General features: G+C 46.9%; 1 protein-coding gene across 1 annotated transcript; it reads right to left on the bottom strand.

Moving 5' to 3' along the window:
• Window positions 1-6,197: 6,197 nt before the first annotated feature.
• LOC121537719 (uroplakin-2) lies at window positions 6,198-12,158 on the bottom strand. The gene is given in 7 exon segments (XM_041845324.2): window positions 6,198-6,317; window positions 9,819-9,916; window positions 10,062-10,118; window positions 10,201-10,344; window positions 10,910-10,989; window positions 10,991-11,048; window positions 12,107-12,158. Coding segments are annotated over 7 exon segments (609 nt in total).
• Window positions 12,159-18,723: the final 6,565 nt, after the last annotated feature.

Below are 18,723 nucleotides of genomic sequence, written 5' to 3' on the forward strand. Positions count from 1 at the left end.
ATGTTCTGAGAAACCTACCCACATCCTGGTTTACGCGTTCCACCTGCCCATTGCTCTCCGGGTGGTAGCCCGAGGTGAGGCTCACCGAGACCCCCAACCGCTCCATAAACGCTCTCCAGACCCTGGAGGTGAATTGGGGACCCCGATCAGCCACAATGTCCTCGGGCACCCCATAGTGCCGGAACACATGGGTAAACAGTGCCTCGGCAGTTTGCAGGGCCGTAGGAAGACCCGGCATGGGGAGCAAACGACAGGCCTTAGAGAACCGGTCCACAACGACCAGGATGGTAGTATTCCCTTGGGAAAGGGGAAGGTCAGTTATAAAATCCACCGAGAGGTGGGACCATGGTCGTTGTGGAACGGGCAGGGGCAGTAACTTACCCCTAGGCAGATGTCCAGGCGCCTTACACTGGGCGCACACCGAGCAGGAGGAAACATAAACCCTCACATCCCTGGCCAACGTGGGCCACCAATATTTGGCACTAAGACAGTGCACTGTCCGGCCGATACCCGGGTGTCCAGAGGAGGGTGACGTGTGAGCCCAATAGATCAATCGATCCCGACACTCGAGCGGAACATACTTCCGACCCTCCGGGCATTGTGGTGGACTAGGGTCGGGTGCGTAATGCCCGCTCGAGCTCAGAATCGAGCTCCCACACCACCGGTGCCACTAGACACGACTCCGGCAGTATGGGAGTGGGCTCCACGAACCTCTCCTCCCCGTCATACAGCCGAGACAGCGCATCTGCCTTCCCGTTTGTGACCCAGGGATGTAGGTGATCTTAAAAGAGAAACGGGTCAAAAACATACTCCATCTAGCCTGCCGAGGGTTCAGCCTCCTCGCTGCCCGGATGTACTCCAGGTTACGGTGGTCCGTCAAAATGAGGAAAGGGTGTTGAGCCCCCTCAAGCCAGTGCCTCCACACCTTAAGGGCCTGTACCACAGCTAACAGCTCCCTGTCCCCTATGTCATAATTTCGCTCCGCTCGGGCTGAGCTTCTTGGAATAGAAGGCACAGGGGGCGGAGTTTAGGTGGCGCGCCTGACCGTTGTGAAAGCACGGCGCCAATACCGGCCTCAGACGCGTCCACCTCTACCTGAAATGGTAAAGAGGGATCCGGATGCGCCAGCACCGAGCCGAGGTAAACAGGTCCTTCAGCCTCCTAAACGCCCTGTCCGCCTCGACTGACCACTGCAGACGCACCGGACCCCCCTTCAAGAGAGACGTGATGGGAGCTGCCACTTGCCCAAAACCCCGGATAAACCTCCGGTAGTAATTCGCAAACCCCAAAAAACTGCTGCACCTCTTTCACAGTGGTTGGTGTTTGCCAATTACGCACGGCCGACGCTTCGGTCTACCTCCATCTTCACCCCTGACGCTGACAACTGATACCCCAAAAAAGGAGATCGACTCCTGGAAAAACAGACACTTCTCTGCCTTCACATACAGGTCATGCTCCACCAGCCTCCGCAACACTCTGCGCACCAGGGCCACATGCTCGACACGGGTAGGTGAGTACACGAGAATGTCATCTATGTACACAACGACTCCCTGTCCCTGCATGTCCCTGAAGATCTCATCCACAAATGATTGGAAAACCGACGGAGCATTCATCAACCCGTATGGCATGACTAGATACTCGTAATGGCCCGAGGTGGTACTAAAGGCTGTTTTCCATTCATCATCCTTCTTGATGCGCACCAAGTTGTGCAGCGCTCCTGAGATCTAATTTCGTGAAGAAACGCGCCCCATGCAACGACTCAGTCATGGTCGCAATCAGCGGGAGTGGATAACTATACTTCACCGTAATCTGATTGAGACCACGGTAATCGATGCACGGACGCAAACCACCATCCTTCTTCTTCACGAAAAAAAAACTCGAGGACGCGGGGGAAGTGGACGGCCGTATGTAGCCTTGTCTCAGCGATTCGTCTATGTAAATCTCCATAGCTTTCTTCTCCTCCTGAGACAGAGGATACACATGACTCCGTGGGAGCGCAGCTCCTGCCTGAAGGTTTATCGCACAATCCCCCTGCCTATGGGGTGGCAACCGCGTCGCCCTCGCCTTACTAAACGCGATAGCCAAATCCCCATACTCAGGTGGAATGTGCAATGCGGGCACCTGGTTTGGACTCTCCACCGAGGTAGCCCCTACGGAAACGCCCAAACATCTACCCACACACTGAGCAGACCACTCCATCAGAGCCCTCTCCTGCCACGAAATCACTGGGTTATGGGTACTCAACCAGGGCATGCCCAGCACCACCGGATACGCAGGAGAGTCAATCAGGAACAGCTGAATCATCTCCTGATGATCCCCCCTGCGCACACATCCTAAGTGGCGCCGTGACCTCCCTGATCAAGCCCGTACCCAACGGACGACTATCTAGGGCGTGAACGGGAAAAGGAACATCAACAGGAATGAGGGGAATCCCTAACGCTAAACAAAACTTTTTATCAATAAAATTCCCAGCTGCGCCTGAATCTACCAGCGCCTTATGCTGGGCATGAGGTGCTACCTGTGGAAAACATACAGGCATACAGAAATGGGCAACAGAGAGCTCTGGGTGAGTGGGGCGCCTACTCACCTGGAAGGAATCCCCCAGTGCGGGGCCTGTCGTCATCTTCCCTAGGAGGCCATCCCCAGCACCTAGCCGCGGTGTGTCCTCCCCCGACCACAGTTGGTGCAGTGGATGGACCCCCTAGCCTGCCGACCCCTCCTCTCTCTAGCGCCAGCGCCCCGAGCTCCATGGGACAAGGCTCGGAGGCGCTGGAGGGTGGAATGGACGGACCCTCCGCAAGACGTCCCGCGGGTAGCCAGCAGGTTATCCAGCCTGATGGACATATCCACCAGCTGGTCGAAAGTGAGACTGGTGTCCCTGCACGCCAGCTCCCGACGGACGTCCTCACGTAGGCTGCATCGGTATAGATCGATGAGGGCCCGATCATTCCACCCTGCATCTGCCGCCAGAGTACGGAATTCGAGCGCGAATTCCTGGGCACTTCTCCTCCCCTGTCGGAGGAAGACCAGACGCTCCCCCGCCGCTCTCCCCTCCGGGGGATGGTCAAACACCGCCCTGAAGCGGCGGGAGAACTCGGGGTACGTGATGGTCGTGGCGTCGATCTTCCTCCACTCCGCGTTGGCCCACTCCAACGCTTTTCCGGCCAGGCAGGAGATCAGGGCGGACACGCTCTCATGCCCTGAAGGTGCCGGGTGCACGGTGGCCAGGTATAGCTCTACCTGGAGCAGGAATCCTTGACACCCAGCCGCTGTCCCGTCGTAAGCCCTCGGGAGAGATAGTCGGACTCCTCGAGGTTCCGGCGCTGGAATGGGCGGGCTGGCCGATGGTGCTGGCAGGGCGGGCGGTGGTGGAGGCGAACCCCAGCCTCGGAGTGTGGTAATCACCTCCTGCAGGGCGTTCCCCATCTGCAGGAGTTGCTCTTGCTGGTCCCGAACCTGGGCTTCCAGTCTTGTCTGGGCTGCTTCGGCTCCTGCTGATTCCATGAGTGGTGTATGATTCTGTCAGGGCGTGTGTAGGTGTAGTGTAGGAAATCAAATGCAGGACGCCGACTGTAAGTTCCAAATGCTGTATTTCTGGCCCAACACAGGCAACAGGACAACTAAGCCCAAACAGCTAAACTACGCACAAAGCGAAAAGGCAAATGCGCACAAACAGGTGCGACAAACGAAGTGGTGCACGAACAAGTGCAACTGTGCTCCAGCGCAGTGGAGAAACTATGCTCAACCGAGCAAACACAACACTGACGAAAAACAATCATACACAACACATGACAAACACAACGAGAAACTTATAGGACACTAATTACGTAAAACAGAAACAGGTGTGACACAAACAGACAAAAGCAAACGAACATGAAACATCTATCGGTGGCAGCTAGAATTCCGGAGACGACGAGCGCCGAAGCCTGCCCGAACAAGGAGGAGAGGCAGCCTCGGCCGAAACCGTGACACATCCGTGACATATGGCATATAGAAGCAAACCGGATGGACATCATGAAAATGATCGGAGAGGTTGAGAGTAGAAGAAGTTCAAGAGAAAAAACAAACAAAATATAATTATTGTAAAATTGACTGTGTCCATAAAATGTAGATAGTAAGTATAAGCTGGAAGTAGAGGCCTAAGCATTGTTGTTCACTAGTTTACTCCAAGTAGGGAAAGGGTGGCAGGGTTGGAAAGTAATGAAGGGGAATATATATTTTTTAAAGGATATGTATGTATGTATGTATGTATGTATGTATGTATGTGTGTATGTATGTGTGTGTGTATGTGTGTATATATGTATATATACTGTATATATATATATACAGTGGGGAGAACAAGTATTTGATACACTGCCGATTTTGCAGGTTTTCCTACTTACAAAGCATGTAGAGGTCTGTAATTTTTATCATAGGTACACTTCAACTATGAGAGACGGAATCTAAAAACAAAAAATCCAGAAAATCACATTGTATGATTTTTAAGTAATTAATTTGCATTTTATTGCATGACAAAAGTATTTGATACATACAGAAAAGCAGAACTTAATATTTGGTACAGAAACCTTTGTTTGCAATTACAGATATCATACGTTTCCTGTAGGTCTTGACCAGGTTTGCATACACTGCAGCAGGGATTTTGGCCCACTCCTCCATACAGACCTTCTCCAGATCCTTCAGGTTTCGGGGCTGTCGCTGGGCAATACGGACTTTCAGCTCCCTCCAAAGATTTTCTATTGGGTTCAGGTCTGGAGACTGGCTAGGCCACTCCAGGACCTTGAGATGCTTCTTACGGAGCCACTCCTTAGTTGCCCTGGCTGTGTGTTTCGGGTCGTTGTCATGCTGGAAGACCCAGCCACGACCCGTCTTCAATGCTCTTACTGAGGGAAGGCGGTTGTTGGCCAAGATTTCGCGATACATGGCCCCATCCATCCTCCCCTCAATACGGTGCAGTCGTCCTGTCCCCTTTGCAGAAAAGCATCCCCAAAGAATGATGTTTCCACCTCCATGCTTCACGGTTGGGATGGTGTTCTTGGGGTTGTACTCATCCTTCTTCTTCCTCCAAACACGGCGAGTGGAGTTTAGACCAAAAACCTCTATTTTTGTCTCATCAGACCACATGACCTTTTCCCATTCCTCCTCTGGATCATCCAGATGGTCATTGGCAATCTTCAGACGGGCCTGGACATGCGCTGGCTTGAGCAGGGGGACCTTGCGTGCGCTGCAGGATTTTAATCCATGACGGCGTAGTGTGTTACTAATGGTTTTCTTTGAGACTGTGGTCCCAGCTCTCTTCAGGTCATTGACCAGGTCCTGCCGTGTAGTTCTGGGCTGATCCCTCACCTTCCTCATGATCATTGATGCCCCACGAGGTGAGATCTTGCATGGAGCCCCAGACCGAGGGTGATTGACCGTCATCTTGAACTTCTTCCATTTCCTAATAATTGCGCCAACAGTTGTTGCCTTCTCACCAAGCTGCTTGCCTATTGTCCTGTAGCCCATCCCAGCCTTGTACAGGTCTACAATTGTATCCCTGATGTCCTTACACAGCTCTCTGGTCTTGGCCATTGTGGAGAGGTTGGAGTCTGTTTGATTGAGTGTGTGGACAGGTGTCTTTTATACAGGTAACGAGTTCAAACAGGTGTAGTTAATACAGATAATGAGTGGAGAACAGGAGGGCTTCTTAAAGAAAAACTAACAGGTCTTTGAGAGCCGGAATTCTTACTGGTTGGTAGGTGATCAAATACTTATGTCATGCAATAAAATGCAAATTAATTACTTAAAAATCATACAATGTGGTATTCTGGATTTTTGTTTTAGATTCCGTCTCTCACAGCTGAAGTGTACCTATGATAAAAATTACAGCGCTCTACATGCTTTGTAAGTAGGAAAACCTGCAAAATCGGCAGTGTATCAAATACTTGTTCTCCCCACTGTATATATATATATATATATATATAAAAAACATGGGGGATTGGAAGTGATGCAGACAATTACATTGATGGAAGTTACAATCTATCTGCAATATTAAGCTGATCTACCCCCAGAAAATAACAAATAACAAAAATAAAAAAACATATCTGGTTCGAGGATGTGACGAAGAGAGTGTCTGAGCTGAAGGAGAGACTGGAGCAAATCTGTCAGGAAGAGGTGGAGAAGATATCTTCTAAACCCCTGCTTGCCCCCCTGCACAGCCCCTAGCCCAGCTCCAACCTCAGGAGAGCATCCTGCTTGACCCACACTACCCTGAGCCCTTGGGTCTTGACTCTGTGGATGTAAGTATGGGCAGCGATCAGTTCGAGCATCTGGAGGTGACTCTGTATAAGTCAGATACAGACACCTGCGTTGGATTTAGAATCTATAGTGAACAACTCACCAGCCCATGGGTGTCTGCAAGTAGGGGATGAGGTGATGACTGTGAACAATGTGCCAGTGGGTTATTATGATTTGTTTGAGCTCCAAGATGAGATTGAAAGGGCTGATCATTATGGTCTGCTGACCCTGACCGTGTGGAGAAAGGACTAGATAGCATGTCCTGCTGTAGTCTGGTCTCCACCTGGTCTCGCTCTATACTCTGACCCCTTTGACTGTGTGCGTACGCCTGCTCAGTGCACTTTGCAAGGTGGTAGAGTGGAACAAGGGCTCAGATATGACAGATAATAATTTATTAACTATATTTTTTATTTTTTAAGTTTTATAATTCAATGAAGTTAAATTTATCTACTTCCCTAGAGTCAGATTAACTTGTGGATAGCATTTTTATGTCTCTGTGTCCAGTATGAAGGAAGTTAGAGGTAGTTTCGTGAGCCAATGCTAACTAGTGTTAGCGCAATGACTGCATGCTAGCAGATACCCATAGACTTCCAGTCATTGCGCTAACAGGCCTGATAGAAACAACAAATATGTCGGTAAACTTTCCAAATGTTGACAAACTAAATACGCTACGCAAGGTGGGATCTTTTTGTGTCGGTAAAATTAATTATGTGAGAAATGGCGGCTGAAACGCTTTTATGCGCAAATATTGATATAATAACTATCATATTGAAGTAAACTTAGTCACGCGATGACGTGTTGTGTGGTCCTTCCACTACGACTCGGGAAAGCATGCAGTTTATTAGGCTACCGCTGAAATAAATGATGAACTTCACAAGGTGGTGAAAATGAAGTGATGAGCTTGATGCTCCTTTCCAATAAATATCAACGGTTTTATCCTGGTGACATGATGAACGACGCTTGGCTACCATTGGACAAATAAAAATAATCTTGCTCTTTTGTCCATAATAATCTCATAATGTAGGCTATACCCACACTGTATCTGCGAGCTGTTGGCTATGGCGCACCTGCCAATACAAGAGTGGGCACATTCGCTATATAACGCAATTTTTTTTGTGACAAATCCATCAGTAGAGTTGAAAATTCTATTTTTTATCCGGTACATAGGAATTTAACCCGCAAAAGTTATTTTTATGTGCACTATGTCATCACGCACAGCCTTTTATCCGCAACAAGTCAATTTGATGTGAACACATCTCTGGTGGGAAAATCTGCATATTGTTTTTATGCAGATTTTAGAATATTTGCATGAAAATCTGTCACCAATTGGATGGAAACCTATCTACAGAGACATAAAAATTGTATCCACTAGTTCATCTGACTCTGGGGAAGTAGACAAAGGGCCTCATTGCCAAAATCGGGAAGTATCCCTTTAATGTAGGCTGACTAATGATGTTTGTTACTATTAATAATCATGAATTGTAACTTTTGAATGTTGTTTAATTTAGCTTCCACATAGATATCATATACACTGCTCAAAAAAATAAAGGGAACACTTAAACAACACAATGTAACTCCAAGTCAATCACACTTCTGTGAAATCAAACTGTCCACTTAGGAAGCAACACTGATTGACAATAGATTCCACATGCTGTTGTGCAAATGGAATAGACAACAGGTGGAAATTATAGGCAATTAGCAAGACACCCCCAATAAAGGACTGGTTTTGCAGGTGGTGACCACAGACCACTTCTCAGTTCCTATGCTTCCTGGCTGATGTTTTGGTCACTTTTGAATGCTGGCAGTGCTTTCACTCTAGTGGTAGCATGAGACGGAGTCTACAACCCACACAAGTGGCTCAGGTAGTGCAGCTCATTCAGGATGGCACATCAATGCGAGCTGTGGCAAGAAGGTTTGCTGTGTCTGTCAGCGTAGTGTCCAGAGCATGGAGGCGCTACCAGGAGACAGGCCAGTACATCAGGAGACATGGAGGAGGCCGTAGGAGGGCAACAACCCAGTAGCAGTACTGTTACCTCCGCCTTTGTGCAAGGAGGAGCAGGAGGAGCACTGCCAGAGCCCTGCAAAATGACCTCCAGCAGGCCACAAATGTGCATGTGTCTGCTCAAACGGTCAGAAACAGACTCCATGAGGGTGGTATGAGGGCCCGACGTCCACAGGTGGGGGTTGTGCTTACAGCCCAACACCATGCAGGACGTTTGGCATTTGCCAGAGAACACCAAGATTGGCAAATTTGCCACTGGCGCCCTGTGCTCTTCACAGATGAAAGCAGGTTCACACTGAGCACATGTGACAGACGTGACAGAGTCTGGAGACGCCGTGGAGAACGTTCTGCTGCCTGCAACATCCTCCAGCATGACCGGTTTGGCGGTGGGTCAGTCATGGTGTGGGGTGGCATTTCTTTGGGGGGCCGCACAGCCCTCCATGTGCTCGCCAGAGGTAGCCTGACTGCCATTAGGTACCGAGATGAAATCCTCAGACCCCTTGTGCTGGTGCGGTTGGCCCTGGGTTCCTCCTAATGCAAGACAATGCTAGACCTCATGTGGCTGGAGTGTGTCAGCAGTTCCTGCAAGAGGAAGGCATTGATGCTATGGACTGGCCCGCCCGTTCCCCAGACCTGAATCCAATTGAGCACATCTGGGACATCATGTCTCGCTCCATCCACCAACGCCACGTTGCACCACAGACTGTCCAGGAGTTGGCGGATGCTTTAGTCCAGGTCTGGGAGGAGATCCCTCAGGAGACCATCCGCCACCTCATCAGGAGCATGCCCAGGCGTTGTAGGGAGGTCATACAGGCACGTGGAGGCCACAGACACTACTGAGCCTCATTTTGACTTGTTTTAAGTACATTACATCTAAGTTGGATTAGCCTGTAGTGTGGTTTTCCACTTTAATTTTGAGGGTGACTCCAAATCCAGACCTACATGGGTTGATAAATTTGATTTCCATTGATAATTTTTGTGTGATTTTGTTGTCAGCACATTCAACTATGTAAAGAAAAAAGTATTTAATAAGATTATTTCATTCATTCAGATCTAGGATGTGTTATTTTAGTGTTCCCTTAATTTTTTTGAGCAGTGTATAATTTGTAAAGACTAAGCAGCGCAGTAAAACAAATAACATGTCATATTTAACATGTGAATGGTGTTAAAAGGGTGTTATAATAATCAGTTTATAACAATCAAATTCACAATGTTTAAGTGGGATTCTTAGTATGATTATATATATTTTTTAAATACAATACACTTTTTAAATCATTTTAATTCAGTCATAATCCAAATAAGCAAATGATAGACAGCAGTTGAAACTACATAAAAACACTCAAATTCAAAGTTTTAAATGTACTAGAAAGTGCTGGAAACAGATTCCTAATAGAAAATAACTAATTCAACAATGTGCAGTACTGATGCTTGTTTGCATATAAATTATAATTGTATACATTTATCCATATACATGTATTTTTATGTATAGTTTATCATTACATGTTTTTTTTATGTAAAGGGCAAAAGTGACAATGCGGAATACAAGCAAAGTGAACATGGACACAGACAGTATGACAGTGATGAACACCATGGCTTCACTACGTGCTGGCAGGCCATCATCTATTTGATTGTGGTCCTTGACTGAAATAAAGAACATACAAAAAATATGTATCAGGTTTTGTTTACTTAAAAGAGTCAGAAACCTGTGTGTGATGGTGGTATATATAGACGTCATTAGAGGTTAGTAGGACATAGAAAGACAATGGGTACTACGGTCATCAAATACCTTGCCTTGTAGAGTCCTCCTGAATGTTGCTCTTCTCTGCTCCTACCACATACTGAAGCCAGGAAATAAATAGAACAGCAATTTGATTGTGGTCAATTGTCAAAAATATATGTAAAAGAAAAATACAGTAGCTCAAGCTACCAGTATGTTGACCCAGTGGTGAGATTTGTCAGTACAGTAGCCCAGTTTTCTGCTGACAGTGAACTGGCCATATTCTCAACGGTTGAGATGACGTTCCTTCTGAGCCGACATGGGGGCACATTGAATATATTGGCCAAAGTTTCTGTGGAATGAGACGTTCATAGCCCAGTACTATAAATATTACTAATGACCACAATAAAAACAATTACATCACTGGTTTAGTATATTTCAATTGACCATGGTTAACAATTGTCTAGTCAGAATAACATCTACAGAGTTAATAGTTCTAGAAATTGAATGGAACGTTATGCAAGACTGTCACACCAGCCTTAGCTTTGGCTCCCCCTCCTGTCCAGCTCAGGCGTTCGGCATCGCTGGCGTTCAACTGCTGCCTAACCTGCTGCTGGCAAACACCCTTCACTCATCAACCCTTGAATCCCCACTCTATCACTGTATATATACTCCCTCTGTCATTTGTCTTTGTTGGTCATTGTATATGTTGCTTGTTTTCCTGATAGGAATCGCGCCTACTATTTCCTGAGTACTTTATATTTTGCACTGTGGGTTTCGTCCCGCTTTAAGCGATGGTGCTTTAATAAATTCAGTCATTCTAAACCTGCGACTGCCTACTCCTCTCTATACTTGTGACAAAGATTCCTCCCGTAGTCATATTGATTACAAAACAAAAGGCCAAATCAAACACTCAATGCTCTCGTTGGTGTCAGGGCTGTACTCCAAAGTCACACTCTGTGTTGCCAAAACACATGGAGGCCGACTCAAAAGTAGAGTCTGCCAACCTGCCTGTTACAACTCCTTCTGACTCTTTCAGAAGACTCACTTGGAATTCTGGAGTAAAGTAACAGTTTGAAGAAGGATTAACCACACATTATGAATCATCAGCAATATTTGTATTTATTTATTAAACCTACAAGCTTTGGGGTCCCTCTGGTGGTCGGGCCCCCCAGATAGCATATGAACACTTCATAAGCCATGAAAAAAAAAGTTTTGAATTACAGGAAAATGGCTTTAAAACTGCAACATTTGGAGCAGCAATTTGATTGTGGTCAAAAATCTTGAAGGAAAAAAAAGATAAGTGCAGGACATTGGAAATGTAAAGGAGAAATAGATCTACCTACCTGTACGTTGACCCAGTGGTGAGAGGCACGGAACTGTGCTACACCACGTTAATATGAAATATGTAACATTACAGTAAATGGGTCAATAGGTAAAAAACATACTGTAGTTAGAGTATTTCCACTACAGATGACATAAAAAAAAAAAAATGCCATTTAGCAGACGCTTTTATCCAAAGCGACTTACAGTCATGCGTGCATACATTTTTGTGTATGGGGTGGTCCCGGGGATCGAACCCACTACCTTGGCGTTACAAGCGCCGTGCTCTACCAGTTAACAAGCTCTTATTTAGCTCTTATTTAATGTGGGGGAAATTATTACACTGCTCTGAAAACTATTCCTAACTATTCCTTAGATATTTAACTATTAGAAACTATTTGAATATCAATCTCACAAAAATGCTAATTAATTGTGATGGTTATTCTAATGGTAGACATTTTGAAGAACCAGAAGAAAAAATGATCAAGGTGGCAACCCCGCACATGTGATATCATTGAAAATCCCAGAATGTCCTCTCAAAGGTACAGCAGGACCTAACACAGTGGCAGACATATCACAGTGGCATGTATGGCCTTAGAGATACGGACCAAAAACAAATGTCCATTAGAGAGGACAAAAATTAGTTGCTGGGTCTCAGGAGGTGAAGATAGGCTTATGAGGATATGTTCGATCAAATTCTGACACCAATGTGCCTTTGTGTGTATCAATTTTAAATATATTCAATATTATAGACATTTAAATTTGTTTCATAGATCAAAAACATACCACACCTGCATTTGAGAGGGTGAAAAGCAGTCCAAGGGAGATGAACATTGTCCTCATTGTTTTTGATAGTTATCAATTTATATAATATAGCCAATTTTGACTTTGTGGCTGTGGTAACTAGTGGAAATGCTCATTTTATGCTTTACTGACTGTAGCTCCAGATTGGATTAGATTCAGGCCGGTGATGCCATTACGGGTTTGTTGCTTCTAGTTCACTATATAAGTCAGACTCAGACATGAGTTAGCTACCACCATAGCTGCATCCGTTATTTAGTTTTGCCCTAGACAATACAGAATACGCTTGTATAAGCTACGAACTAACTTGCAAAGCCGACTTGTAGGCTAATGTTAGCTAGCCTGTAGCTAGCTAGCGTGCCTCGCTACTATTATAAAATGATATTGATACATATTACATAACCAGCAGTATCTAGACAATACACAATAAACTTGTATGAGCTACGACTTAAGTTGTAATGAGCTAGGTAGCTAGCTATGCTAATGTTAGCTAAAACATTAGCAGCCTGTCTCACTAGCTAACGTTAGCTAGCCTGCCACACTTTATGAAAAGATAGCTACCTACATAGCCAGCAATAACCTTATCTAACATCGTTAGCTAAGTTATACCAGAGAGGTCATTATATTCCAGTAGCTCTGCTTATACTCACCACCACTAGCGTTACTGGTGCAGACTTGGGGGCCAACGAACTCCAAGCACCTATTCCGCATACTAGCTAGGGTTCTTTGGCAGGGCATGCAAACTATAGAACGTTGACTGTGGAGGCATGGTCAATCCATATAGGGCCCATTATCCTTTGAACGAGTTGGGGGTGATGAAACAACGGAGCATTCAATGAAGGGAAGTGGAGAGGCGATTTGCACGTGGAGCTTGGCAAATGGGGGTATGATTTGACATAATTGCAATCCAAACCCAACCTTCATTTACTCATTGTGACGCACTGATGTTCCAAACTCCGTTTTAGATGAGACTGACTATAACCCAAATTATCCTATTTTACACTTTGTAGTCAATTTTGACACCAGAATAAATGTTTCTGATTCATATCGATGCCACATTGGCTGTTTTCAAAGGGATTAGTTGCTTTTTAGGGCCAACTAATCTGATTGGCCACTCTCTGATTGGCCACTCTTTAAACACAACATACAGGCAGTTATGTATGGTTCAATATTGTAATGACCTGACTAGATCATAACAGAACAACTGTCCAGACAGAGGATTGAGTTTACGAATGGACGGTTTATTAAACCAACTTTACACAGGCTACTGTTTGGCCGTAGCCCATGCCAAATAAATGAAAGATAACCCACAAACCAATCGTGACCTTCTCTTGTGAAGCCCAGACGTAAAAAAAGAGGGAGAACAAAAGCTAAACCTGGTCTTAACTTCCAATGCTCCATCCCCCTGCCCAACCCCCCTCCACGCCACTCCGCCAACCGCCAGGATGCCCGGCATCAGAACATTCCAGGCATTCCCGTGATTGGCAGATAGCAGGTTGATTGACATGTCGGACCCCGCAAACACTGGGTACTGGTAGGTACAACACAACCATCTACTAGCCTAACACATAACACACAGCTGTCTGTGCGGGTCGCTACACAGCCCCCCCACCACAAAGTCCCTCGTCCCCGAGGGAACAAACAAAGTCTCTGAAGCGACCCGGAGGTCTCCTTTGCCTGCGTGGCTGTGATGGCCGCAGAGTGCCCCTCTGGGAACCAGGGGATGAAGGCAAGGACATGGGGGGACAAGGAAGCGGGAACGGGTAATACAGTCCGTGGCTCTGGGGAACCACGCGGTGACACAGGGGGAGTGGGCTGTCTGGAGCCTTGTCTGCGGCACCTGGGGGTGGGTGCCTGGAGAATGTCATTGCCAGAGAGGGGAATTGTGGGGGTTCCTGGGGTTTTGGGAGAAGAGGCCCCTCTATATGGGGCTAACCTGTCCCGGTGCAGTGTCACCTTTCTCCCCCTGGGAGGAAGCTGCACCCGGTAAACAACCTCCCCTACCCTCTCCAGGACACTGCAGGGTCCCACCCAGTGACTGTCCAACTTGGGGCATCTGCCTTTTTTCCTTAGCGGGCTGTAGACCCAGACCAGCTCCCCAGCCACAAAGTGCCTTCCCCGGGTGTGCACGTCATAGTTCCTCTTCTGCCTCACACCTGCATTCAGCAGCTGCTCTCTGGCGAAGGTGTGGGCTGTCTCCAGGCAGTCCTGGAGTCTCCGGGCATACTCCGGCCCCGGGGAAACATGAGGGCTATCCAGGGGCCGACCAAACGCCATCTCCGCAGGGGTACGGATCTCTCTCCCCAGCATGAGGAGGGTAGGCGTGCAGGAGGTGGAGTCTTGGACAGCGGAGCGGCATGCCATGAGGACCATAGGCAGGTGCTTGTCCCAGTCACGCTGGTGTTTGGAAGAGACGATGGCCAGCTGCTGTCCAAGCGTTTTGTTGAAGCGCTCCACAAGGCCATCAATTTGAGGATGGAGAGGAGTAGTGCGGGTCTTGTGCATACCCAGCCTCTCACACATGGTGGCGAACACACGGGACTCAAAGTTTCTGCCTTGGTCGCTGTGGATGGACTCTGCAGCTCCAAACCTGCTGAACATCCCCGCTGTCAGGGCGTCGACGATGGTCTCTGCCTCCTGGTCAGGCAGAGCATAGGCCTCGGGCCATTTTGTGAAATAGTCCATGGCCGTGAGCACCCAGCGGTTTCCACTGTCTGTGGTGGGGAACGGCCCAACTACATCCACTCCCACCCTCTCCATGGGAGCCCCCACTGGGAACTGTTGGAGCTGAGCATGAGAGCGGCCTGGGGGGCCCTTTCTCGCTGTGCAGTTGTCACAGCGGCGGCAAAAGTCTTCCACATCCCTCTTGTGCTGCCCCCCAGTAAAAGCCCTGACGGAGGCGGCGCAGTGTTTTTGTGACCCCCAAAGTGTCCAGTCCCCACCCCCCATGAGTACTCTGGAGCACAGCCTCCCGCAATGCTTTTGGGACCACCACCTGCCACCTCTCCTCCCCCGTAGCTGACTCCTTCCATGCCCGCTGTAACACGCCATCAGCCAGCCGCAGTCGCTCAAACTTTGACCACAACCCTTTGGTCGCGAGTGAGAGCGCTGTCACCTCTCCCCATGGTGGCCTCACCTGCGCCTCTACCCACTGTAGCACTGGCTGTAGGTCTGTGTCCCGTCCCTGCTGCTGCCCCCATTCAGCCACGTCGACAGTCTGCAGCTCACAGCAGACAGGCCCGCTCGCCCGACACACTGTGGCACAGACCCCCTCCTCTGCACACAGCTCTCTCTCCCGTCCCTCTCTCCGTTCACAGTGGCGGCAGCCGTCTGCAGTACAGGGCCGACGGGACATGGCGTCGGCGTTGGAGTGGCGTGCCCCTGCCCTGTGCACCACCGTGAAGTTATACGGCTGAAGCTCCTCCAACCAGCGTGCCACCTGCCCCTCTGGCTCTCTGAAAGACATGAGCCACTGGAGAGCAGAGTGGTCAGTCCTTACAGTAAAGGGCAGACCACCCAGGTAGTACTTGAAGTGTTTGACGGAAGCCACAACAGCCAAGAGCTCCCGCCGGGTGACACAGTAGCAATTTGCAAATTAGCAATTTGCAAATAAATTCATTAAAAATCCTACAATGTGATTTTCTGGATTTTTTTCTCTCAATTTGTCTGTCATAGTTGACGTGTACCTATGATGAAAATTACAGGCCTCTCTCATCTTTTTAAGTGGGAGAACTTGCACAATTGGTGGCTGACTAAATACTTTTTTTCCCACTGTATGCAATCATGTGATACTTCACACCAAACAAAGCTGTTTAGTTTTGTATTTTGTGTGTTATGGACTGCTGGTGACTAATTCATAGTATCATAGTATTTGTGTAACGGGTAGCCCATGGGTTCATAGGGGTGGGAGTTGGGGATGGTTTTACAATTGACTTCACAACGTGGGCATCACATGAATAAAAAGCAGAATGAGGTTGCATTGAGTGTATCAATTTGGCTCAACAGCTAGCACTCCTGTGTGTGTGTGTGTGTGTGTGTGTGTGTGTGTGTGTGTGTGTGTGTGTGTGTGTGTGTGTGTGTGTGTGTGTGTGTGTGTGTGTGTGTGTGTGTGTGTGTGTGTGTGTGTGTGTGTGTGTGTGTGTGTGTGTGTGTGTGTGTGTGTGTGTGTGTGTGTGCGTGTGTGTGTGTGTGTGTGTGTTCTGCACCACCCTTTCAAAATAAGTTACCTCCCCAAAGATCCTGCTGCATCCTGTGAGTGTAAACTGTTTTACTTTACAGTTAATTAATTTGTGCTTGGTCAATTTAAGTGTCAAAACCCAATTCTCAACTTCTCCTTTACTGATAACAATGTTGACAGGACTGCACATTCATCCTGAGAGTGGATGTCTCTACAGAAATCCAACCTAATTCTATCATTAACTGAACAACACAACTAGTATTTGAAAGAGGAAGCACACAGCCAATATGAGTTTATTTAGGTTTCCAAACAGTCTGTTGTTCCTTTTTCCAAAATTACTAAACTTTTTGAAATTACAAGCCTTGCTGACATTTTGCATTGCAAAACTCCTGTTGAAACCCCACATTTGTGTGGTAAGGAGGTTGCTATGAACAACACTGACGAAAATAAAAGTGAAGTCAGTGCTACTATGACCCTCCTGATTCATTCATCATTGTTATATAAAATCTGCCGATGTGCCCTTAAGCAAGGCACTTAACCCTAATTGCTCCTGTAAATCGCTCTGGATAAGAGCGTCTGCTAAATGACTAAAAATAAATAAAATAAATTATATCCTCTTCTGCATTTTGATCAATGATATGAATTGGATTCCCTCCCTTGCCTCTACCATGGCGTAGTCAGCTATGATCTATGGATGATGTATTCATTGTATTTTTTTTATTAAATGACATTTTAACAATGATCAGAAGCACATATATTTGTTTTAGCTCCAAGAGTCAGTCACCCCTTTGTATTCACTTGCCATGTTTCCATATCATGAAAATCCTTGACATTCCACATTTTGTTGTGTTACAGCCTGAATTTAAAACGGATTAAATGTAGATTTTTTTCGTCACTGGCCAACACACAATACCCCATAATGTCAAAGTGGAATTATGTTTTTAGAGAAAAAAAATAATGAAAAGCTGAACTGTCTTGAGTCAATAAGTATTCAACCCCTTTGTTAAGGCAAGCCTAAATATGTTCAGGAGTCAAAATTTGCTTAACAAGTCAAATCTACGCTGGAGTTGCTTACCAAGACGACAGAGTTACAGTTTTGACTTCAATCTACTTGAAAATCTATGGCAAGACCTGAAAATGGTTGTCTAGCAATGATCAACAACCAATTTGACAGAGCTTGAAGATTTTTGAAAATAATAATGGGCAAATTTGCACAATTCAGGTGTGGAAAGCTCTTAGAGACTTACCCAGAAAGACTCACAGCTGTAATCGATGCCAAAGGTGCTTCTACAAATTATTGACTCTGGGGTGGGAATACTTACAGTGAGGGAAGAAAGTATTTGATCCCCTGCTGATTTTGTACGTTTGCCCACTGACAAAGACATGATCAGTCTATAATTTTAACGGTAGGTTTATTTGAACAGTGAGAGACAGAATAACAACAACAAAATCCAGAAAAACTAATGTCAAAAATGTTATGAATTGATTTGCATTTTAATGAGGGAAATAAGTATTTGACCCCTCTGCAAAACATGACTTAGTACTTGGTGGCAAAACCCTTGTTGGCAATCACAGAGGTCAAACGTTTCTTGTAGTTGGCCACCAGGTTTGCACACATCTCAGGAGGGATTTTGTTCCACTCCTCTTTGCAGATCTTCTCCAAGTCATTAAGGTTTCGAGGATGACGTTTGGCAACTCAAACCTTCAGCTCCCTCCACAGATTTTCTATGGGACTAAGGTCTGGAGACTGGCTAGGCCACTCCAGGACCTTAATGTGCTTCTTCTTAAGCCACTCCTTTGTTGCCTTGGCCGTGTGTTTTGGGTCATTGTCATGCTGGAATCCACGACCCATTTTCAAAGCCTTGGCTGAGGGAAGGAGGTTCTTACCCAAGATTTGACGGTACATGGCCCCGTCCATCGTCCCTTTGATGCGGTGAAGTTGTCCTGTCCCCTTAGCAGAAAAAAACCCCCAAAGCCTAATGTTTCCACCTCCATGTTTGACGGTGGGGATGGTGTTCTTGGGGCCAAAGGCAGCATTCCTCCTCCTCCAAACACGGCGAGTTGAGTTGATGCCAATGAGCTCGATTTTGGTCTCATCTGACCACAACACTTTCACCCAGTACTCCTCTGAATCATTCAGATGTTCATTGGCAAACTTCAGACGGCCCTGTATATGTGCTTTCTTGAGCAGGGGGACCTTGCAGGCGCTGCAGGATTTCAGTCCTTCACGGCGTAGTGTGTTACCAATTGTTTTCTTGGTGATTATGGTCCCAGCTGCCTTGAGATCAATTAACAAGATCCTCCCGTGTAGTTCTGGGCTGATTCCTCACCATTCTCATGATCATTGCAACTCCACGAGGTAAGATCTTGCATGGAGCCCCAGGCCGAGGGAGATTTACAGTTCTTTTGTGTTTCTTCCATTTGTGAATA

This window comes from Coregonus clupeaformis, chromosome 24 (assembly GCF_020615455.1).
Source record: "Coregonus clupeaformis isolate EN_2021a chromosome 24, ASM2061545v1, whole genome shotgun sequence".
Classification (NCBI taxonomy): Eukaryota; Metazoa; Chordata; class Actinopteri; order Salmoniformes; family Salmonidae; genus Coregonus; species Coregonus clupeaformis.